At 43.5% G+C, this 14,895-nt stretch overlaps 1 protein-coding gene across 3 annotated transcripts; it reads left to right on the top strand.

Annotated features, from left to right (window-relative positions):
* The first annotated feature begins 10,043 nt into the window (after positions 1–10,043).
* LOC100383049 (uncharacterized) lies at positions 10,044–13,550 on the top strand. 3 transcript variants are annotated; one of them, XM_008674934.3, is made up of 12 exons: positions 10,044–10,774; positions 10,899–10,973; positions 11,109–11,213; positions 11,309–11,394; positions 11,495–11,615; positions 11,795–11,874; positions 12,028–12,090; positions 12,235–12,356; positions 12,459–12,544; positions 12,642–12,754; positions 12,851–12,979; positions 13,196–13,550. In XM_008674934.3, the coding sequence occupies exons 1-12, from the start codon at positions 10,283–10,285 to the stop codon at positions 13,200–13,202; spliced, it is 1,479 nt and encodes a 492-aa protein (XP_008673156.1). In that variant the 5' UTR covers positions 10,044–10,282; the 3' UTR covers positions 13,203–13,550. The 3 variants fall into 3 exon arrangements, 2 of the variants coding, with proteins under 2 accessions (XP_008673156.1, NP_001348275.1); NR_158667.1 differs by having other exon boundaries at positions 10,239–10,774; positions 12,228–12,356; positions 13,196–13,408; NM_001361346.1 differs by lacking the exon at positions 13,196–13,550 and having other exon boundaries at positions 10,234–10,774; positions 12,851–13,189.
* Positions 13,551–14,895: the final 1,345 nt, after the last annotated feature.

The raw sequence follows: 14,895 nt of genomic DNA, 5'->3' as shown, positions 1-14,895 counted from the left end.
GATAGATATCCCCCGGGTCCACTAAAAGAGTAAAGGACCTCACGAAAGGCCCAAGGGCCCAATAAATCGTAAGGTCATTCTTTCGTGGGCCTGGGGAGAAACAACCAGCAAAGCAGAACGACATGAGGCCGGATTGGTGCAAGCCCGGACGGTCCACAGCGTCGGGCGAATGACCACAACAGAGATCCGACTTTCCCGCGCTGGAGCCTCCATGCAGCGAAGCCGTGCGAGGATAAGTCGGCGAGGGTTACGTAGGGATAATCTCAAGAGGTTCACTATCTTTTAGCCACTTGTTGTTATCTTATCCCCGTGTACTGCCCCACGGTCGAGTATATAAGGCCTAGGGGGCACCCCTTCAGATGGATCGACCCTTTACTTAGCCACCCACGTCAACTCTCTGTATTCTCAATCCAGAGAGCTCTCTTGTAACCTCATTCACCAAGCATACTCATCAGGACGTAGGGTGTTACGCATCTCTAAGCGGCCCGAACCTGTAAACCTTGTCCACTGTCCCTCGTGCGATCGGCACGAACCATTTTGCTACAGTTGTCGACACCGTCCTACTCCTAAAACACCTTGAGGGGCAACCCCGGGTGTGCGGTCGGACCCAAAACACCGACACGTCCTCCACCAACTCCATCTTGGTGAGCATGGTGACATCGTTCCCCTCATATGAGATCCTGAGGGTGTCCCAGATCTGCTTGGCATTGTCCAAGCCGCTCACCTTATTGTACTCTTCCCTGCACAAAGATGTTAAAAGGACAGTAGTAGCTTGTGCATTTTTATGGATTTGTTCATTTATAAACATGGGACTATCAGTACTATCAAATTTCATTCCACTCTTAACAATCTCCCATATGCTTGGATGGAGAGAGAACAAGTGACTACGCATTTTGTGACTCCAAAATCCGTAGTCCTCCCCATCAAAGTGTGGAGGTTTGCCAAGAGGAATGGAAAGAAAATATGCATTTGAACTATGCGGAATACGAGAATAATCGAAAGAGAAGTTTGAGTTAATCGTCTTCTTTTTCTCGTAGTCGTTGTCGTCGTCCTTTTAGGAAGAAGAGGACTCGTCGCTGTCGTCGTAATAGACGATTTCCTTGATGCGCCTTGTCTTCTTCTTCTTCCCATCTTTACGTTTGTGGCCCGAGCCCGAGTCGGTAGGCTTGTCATCCTTCGGCTCGTTGACGAAGGACTCCTTCTCCTTATCATTGATCACAACCCCCTTGCCCTTAGGATCCATCTCTTCGGGCGATTAGTCCCTTTCTTGAAGAGAAAGGCTCTGATACCAATTGAGAGCACCTAGAGGGGGGTGAATAGGTGATCCTGTAAAAGCTTAAACTTAAGGCCACAAAAACACTTGATTAAGCGTTAGCACAATAATGCCAAGTGGCTAGAGAGGAGTCTAAGCAAGACACGATAACCACAAGAAGATCAACACAGATAGACACAGTGGTTTATCTCGTGGTTCGGCCAAGTCCAATGCTTGCCTACTCCACATTGTGGCGTCCCAACGGACGAGGGTTGCAATCAACCCCTCTCAAGCGGTCCAAAGACCCACTTGAATACCACGGTGTTTTGCTTTGCTTTTCTATATCTCGTTCGCGAGGAATCTCCACAACTTGGAGCCTCTCGCCCTTACACTTTGATGTTCACAAAGAAGCACGGAGTAAGGGAGGGATGAGCAACGCACACAAGACACAAAATCAGAGCGACAACACGCACACAAGTCGCAACAAGAGCTCTCAACACAACCCGACGAGTTCACAACTCAAATAGAGCTCTAGTTGCTCTCACAAAGAATCAAATGCGCGGAATCGAAGTCTTGGTGCTTTAGAATGCTTGGGGAATGCTTGGTGTGCTCCTCCATGCGCCTAGGGGTCCCTTTTATAGCCCCAAGGCAGCTAGGAGCCGTTGAGAGCATTCCAGGAAGGCAATTCTTGCCTTCAGTCGCTTGGCGCATCGGACACTGTCCGGTGCGGATTTCCTTCCTTATTTGGCGAAGCCGACCGTTGCAGATTGAGAGCCGTTGGCGCACCGGACAATGTCCGGTGTCTGGTGCCCCCTTCTAGCCGTTGGCTCGGCCACGTGTCCCGCGCAGATCGCGCGGCCGACCGTTGGCTCACCGGGCAGTCCGGTGCCTCACCGGACAGTCCGGTGAATTATAGTCGTACGCCGTTAATCATCTCCTGAGAGCGACGAGTTCGCCGGTGAATGGCTCACCGGACAGTCCGGTGATTTATAGCCGTACACCGCCGTCGAAGTCCCGAGAGCAGCAAGTTCGCCAGAGCCAGCCTGGCGCACCGGACACTGTTCGGTGCACCACCGGACAGTCCGGTGCACCCAGACTGAGCAGACTTTGGCTGAACAAAGCCATCTCTTTTCCAATTTGATTTCTCCTGTTTCCAGCACTTAGACACAATACATTAGTTCTCAAAACAATGTACTAAGTCTAGAAACATACCTTTAGACTTGATTTGCACTTTGTCCATCAATTGGCATAGATTTACACTTAAGCACTTGTGTTGGCACTCAATCACCAAAATACTTAGAAATGGCCCAAGGGCACATTTCCCTTTCAAAAACACTAGATTGGTTCTGAGTTCACTAGCGATTGGTACTACTGCATTATGGGTTGAAATTGGGCAATGGATGTTGCGATTCGTATACTATCTAGTGTCCTGGTTTGTAAATTGAGAATCCACAGATATATGATTTGTCGATACACTTTATCCTTAATTATTGATGACCTGTGATCCTCATTTTATCTTAATAGAATCTTCTGCCAAAATTTTTATAACTTTAGCTTGTATCTACAGAGGTGCGGGGTGCCGATCAAACATTTAACAACCTAGCACTTATCACAGTGGCAGACTACATGAACATCTTGAACTAAATCAACTAACAGAGCATGTGCTCTGACATGCATCTTGCTTAGCTTTGTTAGAGAGTATGTCAAATCATTTACTTTTTTCGATACCATTTCTTCTAAACTAATGGTTAGTTTGATAATACTGATAAAACTGCAATTCGGTTCTCTTACTGATAGAGTTGTAATTGAACAACGTGGTATTGTGGTTTTCTTAATGCTTGCATGAATTACTAATTTTTCTTAATGCTTGCATGAATTAAAATATGCAATTCGATGCTCAAGAACCTTATCATGTTCAATAACAAAATCTAGAATTTCAATCTCTCCCTTTCAATACAACATGTAACAGAAACCTCTGTTAAGGTAATTCCTGAAAAAGGTAAAGAGATCGAGATGATTGAGCTCAGAGTAATATCCTTGGCAACTCAGATGGCACGACTAGAACAAATTTGCAGCATTCTACCTTGCCAACAATATCCAGATATTTCAATACTTGACAGTGAATAAAGAAAAGAGAGCAGTAAACAAGATCAGCAAGTCATAGAGTTTATTGCAACAACGAGTATTCAGTACTGCATGCAATGAATATTGAGTAATGGATCATGTGCTTTGTTTCACTGTTTATTTCCATTTTCAACATTTACTTTATTAAGAAGGATGTAATTTGCATTCTATTTTAACTTTCTATAATCATATTTGTCTTACAGACACAAAGGAAAGTGATCGGTAGAATTTTATAATACGTATAAGCATGACTATAGATTAAGGTATTTAGCAGCATCCTTGTTTTGTTTACAATGTACGAATAGTTTGGGCAGCTACCAGCTTATACAATAAAAGTAATGCCTAAGAACTAGATGAAAGAATACTGACCCTCCACTTAAAAATAGCCTGCCAAGTGTGGTGATGGCCAGCCTGGAGCGAAGCCCAGGATGCAAGAAGTAGAAAACCTTTTCGGTGTCTAAACTTTTAGTTTCTGGCACACTTTTTTATTCCAGTTTGGCGCAAAGGGATGTGCAACGCTTTGATCACGAGGTGTGGGATGACACAGCCACCTCTTGATGTGCGCGTACTTTGTTTTAGTGAGTTTGGTTAAATACAATTGATAAAAATGCAGACAATTCTCTGCTGCACAAAACCTATTGTGTCCTCGTGTTTCGCTCTCAACCATTCTTCGACTCTCACCGGCGATGAGATGTCACTCTCATCTCCGTCACTTAAATGAAATGAATACCTTTTTTCCTTAAGCTAAAGATGATGACCGTAGAGATGGAGCATCATCTCAGCTGTGCAGATATAATATTCCATAGAATTACCATATCTTAAATAGCAATAATGTTATGGGGAATTTCATTCCCCAAGTTATCATGCAACTTGGTAAATTTATTTAGAGTCCATTAGCAGTTCCTCCCCAGATTCATTCATTGGAGTCTTCCCCTTCCTCATGGATCGATCAACACTTGGTAAATTTGTTTCATTACCACTAACTTGTATCTCACACATAGCAACCTTTGCAAGTAGAGCAAGTAGAGTAAAAACCAACCTTTTCTGTTTTGGTAAAAAATAGTTCACTTTCTTGGTGTCACTGTTGTTTTGGTGTATTTTATGTTTTAGTACTACGCAGTAGCTCATATTAGGTGTGGTAGGAGCACTTGCTATCCTGGTAATGGTTAAATGTGCCTGTAGTTTTCTGATTTGAGTTGTGGTTATAGTTTTGGATCAAAGGCTCTATTGTTGCTATAAGACGAGAAGACGTTGGAAGGAAGGAAGGAAGCGGGCGAACGACGCGTAGATGTCGTGGCGAAAGGCGTGGCGGTGGGGGCAAGACAACTCACCGGACACGGAGGCGCGAGAAGAAAATGATCAGGAACCTTGAAGCTGGAGATGAGGCAAAGAAGAATTGACACTGGGCCTATAAAATTTAGCATGTGTCGTATAGGATGTTTAATCTAATTACAAAACTAATTATATAACTAAATACTAAATGATCAGATAAATTTTTTAAGTGAATTACGTAATAATTAGGTTTAATAGATTTATCTTAGAGCTTGTTTGGGAACAAGAACATCGAAAGTAATTCAATATTCGATGAACTAAAATCCTTTTGCTATTTAATTTTGCATTCGGTTCTTACTATGCTTCAGGGATTAAGTGGTTGTAATGACATTGGGGTAGATCGTGCTAATTTTGATTTGATTTTTCCTGCTTTTTCAGTACTTGATGATGAGGCCGTCATGAGGAAACAACTCCACGAGGCGAGAGAACAGCTGGTGAGACAAAGGTAAACATCTCTGACCCCACAAGGGCTGCAAGCACAAGCAGGTATTTATGTGTTTCACTTACTACTACCACCCTCTCTTCCAAATTGCAAGTTGTTAAATATATAAGATCGTACATGTGTTTCACTTACTACTACCACGTCGAGCGACCCATCAGTCAAGGTTCTCATTGTCCACAAAAGTAATGCTGATAACAAAATGTTTAGAGATTTAATAAAAGTGACAGGCAGGTAGCTGATAACAAAATGATAATACCAGAGTTCATTGTGCATAGCTTAATTGGCAAAATCATTGAGTGCTCTTCAATATCAGTGCATAAGTTATAAATACAATTTAACTTGCAGTTTGTAACATCTAAGGAACCTACAAAATTGCAAAGCGATGGTGTTTTGTGTGTACTGAGCAAATGCTTTTTTCAGGGTAAACCTTTGGGCCTTGTATCTCTTTCGCACCTGGTTTAATAAATGGCTTGTTATATTCTTATTCGTCACTGTTAGATGTCATTGGAGAAGGTAGCAGCTAAAATTATTCGCTTAGTTTCTGGTTTGATTTAAAAAGCCTTAGTGGCCCTTAATTATCAAATGGCTGCCCATATAGCTTATGACGTTCACTTCTTGACTCGGTTGCCGAGTTTTGAATGTAGAGTTTACTCAGTTATAAGCAGTGATTGAAGTCCAGAAAATTTACCAAACAAAATTTCCAATTCAACTATTGTGCCACTCCATGTAGCTGAAGAGTGCAAGGTGAAAATGAAAGGCTGATTGCACAGAATAGGGGGATGCAATTAGATAATTCAACTATTGTGGATAGCTTAATTGGTGAAATCATTGATTGTTGTTCAATATCAGTTCATAAGTTATAAATATGATCCAATTCAAGTATTTGTAGTTATATTGGTTATGTTGATCGCATAGTGCTGAGGCTATTTACGATCGTTTAGTGTGTTGAAGCTCTTAAATTTACAGTTCGGTGTAGAATCTCAATTAAATCGTTTTCTATAATGTTCTGCTTGGAATATCAAAAGATCATTTTTTCTATGTTGTGAATTAGGGTTTGCTTTGAAAGGTTTGAGTGGATCTTTGTTGCTGGTGGTTGTGGTTTCTTGGCTGGATGGAATGTTACCCAGTTCAAGTGTTTTGCATCGTAATTTGGTTTTATTGCCATAAGATTCTTCTAGCATTTCCATGTTTGGTCAGTACACGGATGTGTTACTCATTTTTTTCCTCTAAACATCAATCAACTTGTACTGTTAATAGACATTGTCCTGTAGTGGAAGCAGCCAAGTATAGCTACAAAAAATAGTTGCATCCTGATGTAAATTCCTATGTTCATATGGCATAGGGGAAAACCATTATGCACTCTCTTAATAAACCCTTAATAACCGTCAAATGAGCCCACCCCTTAATAAACCCTGGCTCGCCACCGCCGCCGCCGTCCATGATTTCGCTCTCTTCTTCCTGTCGAGACCCAACCATACCAGCGGCACCGCAGGCTGACGAGGAGGCGGAGTAGGGTGGCCAGAAAATTAGAAAGGTCACTGTGGTGAAAATTTGTATCTTTCCGTTTGAGGTTTTAATTTGGAATCTTTATTTTGTGTTACTACTAGCTATTTGTGCAGTACAGTTGTGATTTCTATGATGTTGAGGCAGAATTGTTTGCATAACAGACGTCACTTTTATATAAAAATAAAGTTTGGACACTAAGTTTTGTTAATGTGAATGTAAATAGTTCGGTCAGTTCATAGTACAACTGCAAGCTAATAACGGGTGTATATTGTGTTAACCTTGTTGTTTGATTATTATGAGTTTCAGAAGTTAATTTAAGATTCTCATTTATCTTGAAGGTATGAGCTTGGCCGCCAGCCTGCTAACACCAAACTGTCTAGCAATAAAACAGTGAGGAGGGTCTGTGTCCGTGGAGGCAACACGAAGTGGAGGGCTCTCCGATTGGATACAGGTAACTACTCGTGGGGAAGTGAGGCTCTTACCCGCAAGACTCGCATCCTGGATGTGGTCTATAATGCATCAAGGACTCAGACTCTTGTGAAGAGCGCCATCGTACAAGTTGATGCTGCTCCATTCAAGCAGTGGTACCTCACTCACTATGGAGTGGACATCGGTAGGAAGAAGAAGGTGCATGTCGCTAAGAGGGATGACACTGAGGTATATTCATTCAATTTAAGGTTTAATTGTTGTTTGCCCTTAGAATAGGTTGACTTAATAGTTCATGAATCGTTGTATTTGGTGAATAGCTGATTGATAGATATCTTATTAATGCATTGTTTTTAACATGTGCAGTTTTGTGGCTTAGTTTTTCAATGAATCTCTTCCTTCTCTATGATCAGCCTGCCACACAATCCCCATCCTCCACTTCAACAACCAATTTCTAAATGGATCCATCAACCAATTTCTAAATCGATGATATTTGATTGTTTGATTTTGGTGTAGACTCTCGATTTAAACAATTTCAAGTGTCTGTAGAATGTAGTTTGGATGTGAACTGAAGTAGTGATAGTTGCTACTGACCTTCATAATTTTTGCAAATGGTCTGGGATAGTTTGGTGATGATGTTCACAATCATGTGCCTTCATATTGAGGAAGCATGCAACTCGATACGAAAGCATAGATGATGGGTAAGAGTGTTTGTGCTTATGCTCAAATGTTAGATATGCGTTTTTCAAATATCGATAGCCATATGGACACATATGTTAATGGATGCCAGAAAAAATTTAAAGTACACATGTTAACTATAATTTTAGACAGCCGTGGTAGGACATTTATCATTTTAGATAGCTTCAAACGTAATTTAACTTTCAACTACCTATGTAACAGACCATCACATGTCTATGTTATCATTTTATTCAGATTATTTATGATTTATAGTTAACATGTTGCCGTGGCTCAACATTCCATCTAGTCCAGTTATGGAAGGTCCATTTGATTCATGTGTGCTCCTGGATTATCATTTGCACCTGACAGTAATATGTGTCTGTACTACAATGATCATCTTCTGTTGCCAGTCTAGCACATGTTATGCTTCTTGATGTTATGACTTCACATCAATCTATCCACCCATCTACTGTTAGTCATATGCCATTTTTACCACCGTGAATTTTACCATTGCAAGTATGCCATAGCTTGTCTTTCTTGCTTCTTAAGACATTGTTCTGCCTTTTGGCACTTATGGAAATTATTTTATCTGAATATTTGCTAGGATCATGGATAAGCATTTGAAGACCCTTGCCCCAGTCTACGTGGGAACAAAATTCGTCAAGCTTGATGCTGAAGTCTGTATACTACCACTTGGCTATAAACTACATCCTTTTAATAATCATGGAGCCTAATTCCATATGTAACTAACTGCAGAATGCTCCATTCTTTGTGTCTAAACTGGCAATCAAGATACTGCCATGTGTAATATTGTTCAAGTAAGCGCACAAGTTTTATGTCGCTCCTGCCCATTTGATAATGTTTATTGTTGTTTGGTACCCTGCAATCTTTCTGCCTCACATTACTACCTGCTTCACCATACTATGACTGTTGTCATTTTTCAGGAAGGGTATTGTTGTTGACCGATTAGTTGGGATTCAAGATCTCAAAAGTAAAGACGATTTTCTGACAAGAGCATTGGAACATATTCTTATTCTCAAGACGAAAGGTAACCATGGAAACCATACAACAACTCTTTACAATCTGGGACGACAAATGTGTTGACAGTCCAAAAAAATTATAGGGATAATCGATGAGAAGAAGAAAGATGACGACGATGACGATGAAGAAAGCGAGGCTAAGAATAGGAGGGTTAGGTCCTCAGCTGCTGAAGACTCTGACACAGATTGAACCTGGGATGAGGATTGATGACTCACCGTTTTTGCACTTTGGATTTTGTTTGTTCTGTGTTGTGTTGTACTGTAATTGATTTGTGTAACCATGTATCGGTACCAGACACCACAACAAGGACATGTATAAGAGATTCTTTAGCATCCATTGTGTAAAAGCTAGGGTTTATGGCTGCCTTTTATTTCGTTTTTCCTCAGCTGTCATAGGATGGTACACCACAACAAGAACATGTACGAGTATCCATAGCTTGTCTTTCTTACTTCTTAAGATATTGTTCTGCCTTTTGGCACTTATGGCATATGACTTTTTCACAAATAGATTAGAAAACATTTTCTCATAACAGTACAACACACATTCGCACATAAATTATCTTAGTATTATATATGTTTCCGTTGCAACACACGGACACTCACCTAGTTGCATGTGATGGTGCTTCCAAATGTCTGTACACGGAACGTTTTCTTTTTTTCTACGAGGACGTGCAAGGACCATTAATTGTCTACCAATTAATACGCGAAAAGGATGTGCTACCTCAATCATATTTTTTCTTTCTAAATTACAAATGTTTGGTCTAACGTCCTAGAGATTCAGTTGGAATTGGACACTCGAGAGAGCTAGGCTCTGGACTGTTAAACGATTGCTTCACAGCAGGAGCACCACGCCTTTGCAGGGGATGCCAAATTGCCAACATTGTAGGCGGGTCAGGAATAGCAGGGAGACACAGGCTTTCCACACAACACTCACTTGGTTAGACAGTGGGCGACAGAGAAGCCGTTGTTCATGTTTTTTTATGAGAAGTTCGTCAAGAATTGGTAGGCTTTCCTAATCTGCAAAACATACCAGTAAAAGCCAGCTCAAAGATCACTAAATCCGAGTATCCGTCGAACTTTCTTCTGCCAGTCATCCAAGCACTAAGCTGGTGACAACCATGTGATGTACTCCCTCGTTTTCATACTCTAATTTCGGCTACCACTCCTGACTGTGACAGCTACAATTATTCGCAACGGTATTTTTTTTTTCAAATAGAACGCGCCCAAAAAAAAAGGCTTCAGCTTACCCGCGTTATAAGCGTAGCTTAACTTTAGCTTCTTTCCTTCGCCGGCCGGGAAACGAGGCCTTTGCCCGCTCTTCACTCTCCTCCGCTCGCCGCCTCCTCTTTCTCCTCTTCTCCTCTCCTCTCTCACGAGGGCCCAAGACCTCACCGCTAAGGTCCCGGTCTCCGCGGGGCTCTCCGTCGCACTTTCTCGTGCCTCGGGGACCCCGATCCGCCACCGCGCGACCGATCGTCCCGGATGCACGGGCCGTACCCGACGGCTGCTGCTGCTGCTGCTTCTTCTTCGGACGACATGGCGGCGAACGGCATGAAGGTGGCGCTGCACCGGCAGGTCTCGGGGGGCTCGATGAAGCAGAACGCGGAGCTCCGGCGCCAGGCGTCGCTCGAGTCCCCGCGGACGGGGCGGGCCACCAGCCGGTTCCTGTTCGGGCGGCAGTCGTCCATGGACCCGAACCGGAGGCGCGGCCGGAGCCAGAGCCCCGTGCGCGCGCCGGAGGACCTGGGCGTGCCGGACAACCTGGACGCCACCATGCAGCTGCTCTTCTTCGCGTGCCAGGGCGACGCGCTGGGGATCGAGGGCCTGCTGCGCAGCGGCGTCGACGTCAACAGCATCAACCTCGACGGCCGCACCGCGCTGCACATCGCCGCGTGCGAGGGCCACCGCGACGTCGTCAGGGTGTTGATCAGCTGGAAGGCCAACATCGACGCGCGCGACCGCTGGGGAAGCACGGTGAGCCTGAGCCGGCCGCGCGCCATTGCCATTTCTCTCAGCTCATGCCCCCATCAGATCGACTTTCCTTCCTATCGATCCATCCTGCGTCGTCAGACCATTCGCTTCGCTTCTCTGATCGTAGGCAGTAGCTGATGCCAAGTTCTACGGCCACTCCAGGGTCTACGATCTCTTGAAATTCCATGGCGCAAAGGTTCCGGTATGCTTAATCTCTGGGCACTGAAACTGAAACTTCTATCTTGTCTGTTATCGCTACTTGCCAACGTGTGTGGTGGTGCCCGCGAATTCTCCATCCATCCGCTGCTGACGGATCTATCTGCGGTCGTTTCTGCAGAGAACCAAGAGGACGCCGATGATGGTGTCGGCCCCAGCCGAGATACCGGAGTACGAGCTGAACCCCGGAGAGGTCCAGTTCCGGCGAGGCTGTGACGTTACACCGGTGCAGTTTTCTTTCTTCCTTTGCATTCACAAACATCTGTTCAAGAACGCCAGTGAGATATGGGGGTAACAATGGTGGTACGGCAAATGGGACAGGGTGTGTACCACATCGCGAAATGGAATGGCACAAAGGTTTCCGTAAAAATACTTGACAGAGACGGTTGCTCCGATCAAGAAGCCGCGTAAGACGCTATTATATCTATGCGCGTGCTCAGTTACAAATGCAGTTTTTTTTTGTCATGCACTATATTAAAAAAAAGAGGTCTCTTTCTTTTGTTTCAGAAACTCTTTCAGGCATGAACTGACTGTACTGGAGAAGGTCCGACACCCTAACGTCGTTCAGTTCGTCGGAGCCGTCACTCAGAGCATACCTATGATGATTGTGTCTGAACTCCATGAAGAGGTAACTGCTGCACCATGCATGTCTTCTTCTTTTTATTTCCCATGTAAAAACAAAGTTACTCTAATCTTCGCACCAAAAGTAGTTTTGAGTATACCACTGTTTACAAGTGAATATGAAACTTGTTCTCTGACGATGGATGGACTGACTTGATTCTTTATTATTATTTTTGTGACACTCAGAAAGACTTATCAGTCTGTATCCAGAAGAAAGGAAAGTTAAAGCCTCAGAAGGTGCTAAGATACGGCCTTGATATTGCCAGGTGCTCCAAAGTTCTGATGCCAACCATATATATAGTCCAGTCCACACGAGTAGCTAGCTCTTTTTACATTTTCAGAAAGAAAAAAAAAAGAAGAGACAGCAACGCGCATGTATGCATGGTTGCTAACAATGTTTCTCGCTGTTGTTGCTGCAGGGGCATGACCTACCTCCACCAGTGCAAGCCGGACCCCATCATCCACTGCGACCTAAAGCCAAAGTAAGATGAGGAGATGAAGCAGCTCCCATGCACTCCCAGAGACGACGTGCTGTTTCTCTTGTGCATTCTCTTCGGGTTTCAAGTCTTTGTCTTTCCCGGTTGTCCCGTATGTACTTTACTATTTGAATCTTGGTAAGGTGCCAGACATATCTTCCTGGATAGCGGAGGCCAGCTGAAGATCGCGGGGTTCGGAGTGACAAGGATGTCCAAGGTCGGGACCGACAAGGTGAGGTTGATCTACCATGGCGCTCTCGTCGACAGCTTCAGTAAGTAGCTAGGAGACCCTTCCATGGATCCATCTCCCCGGCGAAGGGACGGTCTAGATGACGAACGACCTTGCTATCCCGGCCTGTGTTTAATCTATCTAGGCTACCACACCGCGCCTGAGCTGTACAGGAACGACGCGTTCGACTCGAGTGTGGACTCCTACTCCTTCGGCTTCATCCTCTACGAGGTCAGTAGCTAGATAGATCCCTCTAGCTGTTCGTCGTCGTTCCAGATCGTACGCTGGATTCATCGTGTTCGTGGTGTGTGATCGTCGTCGTCGTCAGATGGTCGAAGGGTCGGTAAGAGCGCCGGAGGATTCAGGGCACTCGATCCGGTTCGAGGGACTGCGGCCATCCCTCAAGGGCAGGCTCAAGGGCTATCCTCCCGACTTCAAAGCGTGAGTTCTGAACAGCTACAGCATCAGGGGCCCTTGCTTCCCATGACGTTGACAACGACCTCACTGGTCCTGTCCTGTGCTGTGCTGTGCGTGCAGGCTGGTGGAGGAATGCTGGCACCCGCAAGCCATGGCGCGGCCGACGTTCTCGGAGATCATCATCCGGCTCGACAAGATCTACGCCCACTTCGACAAGCATGGGAGCTGGAAGGACTCGCTCAAGCTTTGGTCCGTATCCCGGCGGCTTAAGCGAATTGTTAAGCGTCGCTCCGTCAGGAGCAGAATCCACAATGAGCCGTGAAAATGTTCGGCCAAAAAATAGAGAGGGAGAGAGAGATCTTTGCGTCCGGTGATCGAATATTTTATCCTTTTTTTCTTCTCAACCTTCGAAATCAAACACACTGAGAATGTGCTCTGCGTTGTTTGTCCCGTTGTTTTTTACAGGAAATGATCGATGGCATGGCCTGCACTGCACGCCGCCTTCTTTGTGTACATACATACCGCGCTGCAAACGCGTCTCTTTCCCGGGGAAGATTGAGTACTGGTTGTACCTTGTATAAGGTGGAGACTGGAGAATCATGTGGCATGGTGATTGGTTTTTTGTTTTTTGCTACGAATTGTAACAGATTGTGAGTAAAATTGGGCAGAACAACACGTATACGTCCCCCCCCCCCCCCCCCCCCCCCCTGCAGTGTCAAAAAAAGAATGCACATTTGCTGTTGTTTTTTCTGCTGGAGTCGTACATACAAAAGCAAACTGTAAGAGATATCACCAAATTTGGCTAACTCTTTACAAACAACATGGAAAGTGACGACGAACGGCACTTTCCGGTGGCCCAAATCATTGTGGCAGGTGTCACGCCTAGGGGTGACAATGAGTTTTAAACTTTACTCTATAAAATTTAAAAATCGAATCGAGATAGGTTCAGTCTCAATTTCTATTTATTTTTAAACTAAAATTTATTTACTGTTTTAATAAATTATGAATAAACATTTGAATCATGATTCATTACTATCCTTAGTCGCGCCTCCAAAAGAGGAGATGAAACCTTGGCCTAACAGCCCATCAGTGTCGGCTGAGTGGTGGCCTCAAATTGCCACCTTGCATGTGAATCCATATACCTAAGGTTTATGGGCAATTACATTAGTGTCCTAGTTTTAGGGTGTAACTATAGATTTATCTCTATTTTTTTAGACTTTGTATGTTTTTTCTGTTTTTTCAAAATAAACTATTGTGTGCTCCTACCCTGTTAGTTGTATTTAACGGTGTTAATTCATGATAAAAAGACAAAATATAATTGTGTCAATTTCCTGTTTTAGAGTATAATTGTAGCTTTGTCATATTTTTTAGACTTTACATAGTTTTATGACAATTCAAATTATTGCACAACGTTTCAAATTATTTTGACACCATTCAAACTATTTTGCAATAATTTATATTATTTTTACAATAAAAAATAATTTGACAAATTATTTTGACAAGAATTTAAATTATTTTTCCTCCTTACAACAATTCGAATAGTTTGTCAAAATAATTTTTTAGTTTTTGAGAATGATTCAAATTGTTTTCCAAAATGATTGAAAAACACGTAAAGCCTAAAAATAGGGATAAAACTATAGTTACACTCTAAAATAGGAGCAACAACGCAATTGTTATAACTGAGTAGGGGCATACAATGGTTTTGTTTTGGAAAACAAGGGCACACACGCAAAGTCTAAAAAACATAGATAAATCTACAGTTACACCTTAAAACAGGGCGCAGGCGCAATTAATTGTCCAAGGTTTATAGACAGTAACTGATGTGCTCAACGCCTTATCCTTCCTGAACCCACTGTCTCGAAGATTCTTCAGGGTCTGTTCGTTTCTACCGGAATGCACCAAGAATTGTTCCTGTTGGTCAAAACTTATACAAATTAAAGAAGCAATCCGGGTAGGAACAATTCCGGTTCTCTATTCCATGTCTACCGAACGGGCCCTCACCGTCTTTGAGGCAGGTTCTAGGGCACGACAGTATCGATCACTTTTTTGTTGCATTATAGTAGTCGGTACCGAGTTGTGGCTTTATCGTCGATCGATAAGAGCGCGTAGTTGGCTAGGTTGTTAGGCTGTGTTTAGAAGATAGTATATGGTCATGCAAAACATAG

This window comes from Zea mays, chromosome 3, assembly GCF_902167145.1.
Source record: "Zea mays cultivar B73 chromosome 3, Zm-B73-REFERENCE-NAM-5.0, whole genome shotgun sequence".
Classification (NCBI taxonomy): Eukaryota; Viridiplantae; Streptophyta; class Magnoliopsida; order Poales; family Poaceae; genus Zea; species Zea mays.
The sequence above is the reverse complement of the archived record's forward strand: the minus strand, read 5'-3'. Positions and strand labels throughout refer to the sequence as shown.

Excerpts from the sequence above, each read along its gene's own strand:
- LOC100383049 (NM_001361346.1), top strand. The coding sequence starts at position 10,283 with ATGCACGGGCCGTACCCGACGGCTGCTGCTGCTGCTGCTTCTTCTTCG. Across the intron at positions 10,775-10,898 it reads GCGACCGCTGGGGAAGCACG|GCAGTAGCTGATGCCAAGTT; the intron begins GTGAGCCTGAGC and ends CTCTGATCGTAG. Across the intron at positions 11,395-11,494 it reads TGCTCCGATCAAGAAGCCGC|AAACTCTTTCAGGCATGAAC; the intron begins GTAAGACGCTAT and ends CTTTTGTTTCAG.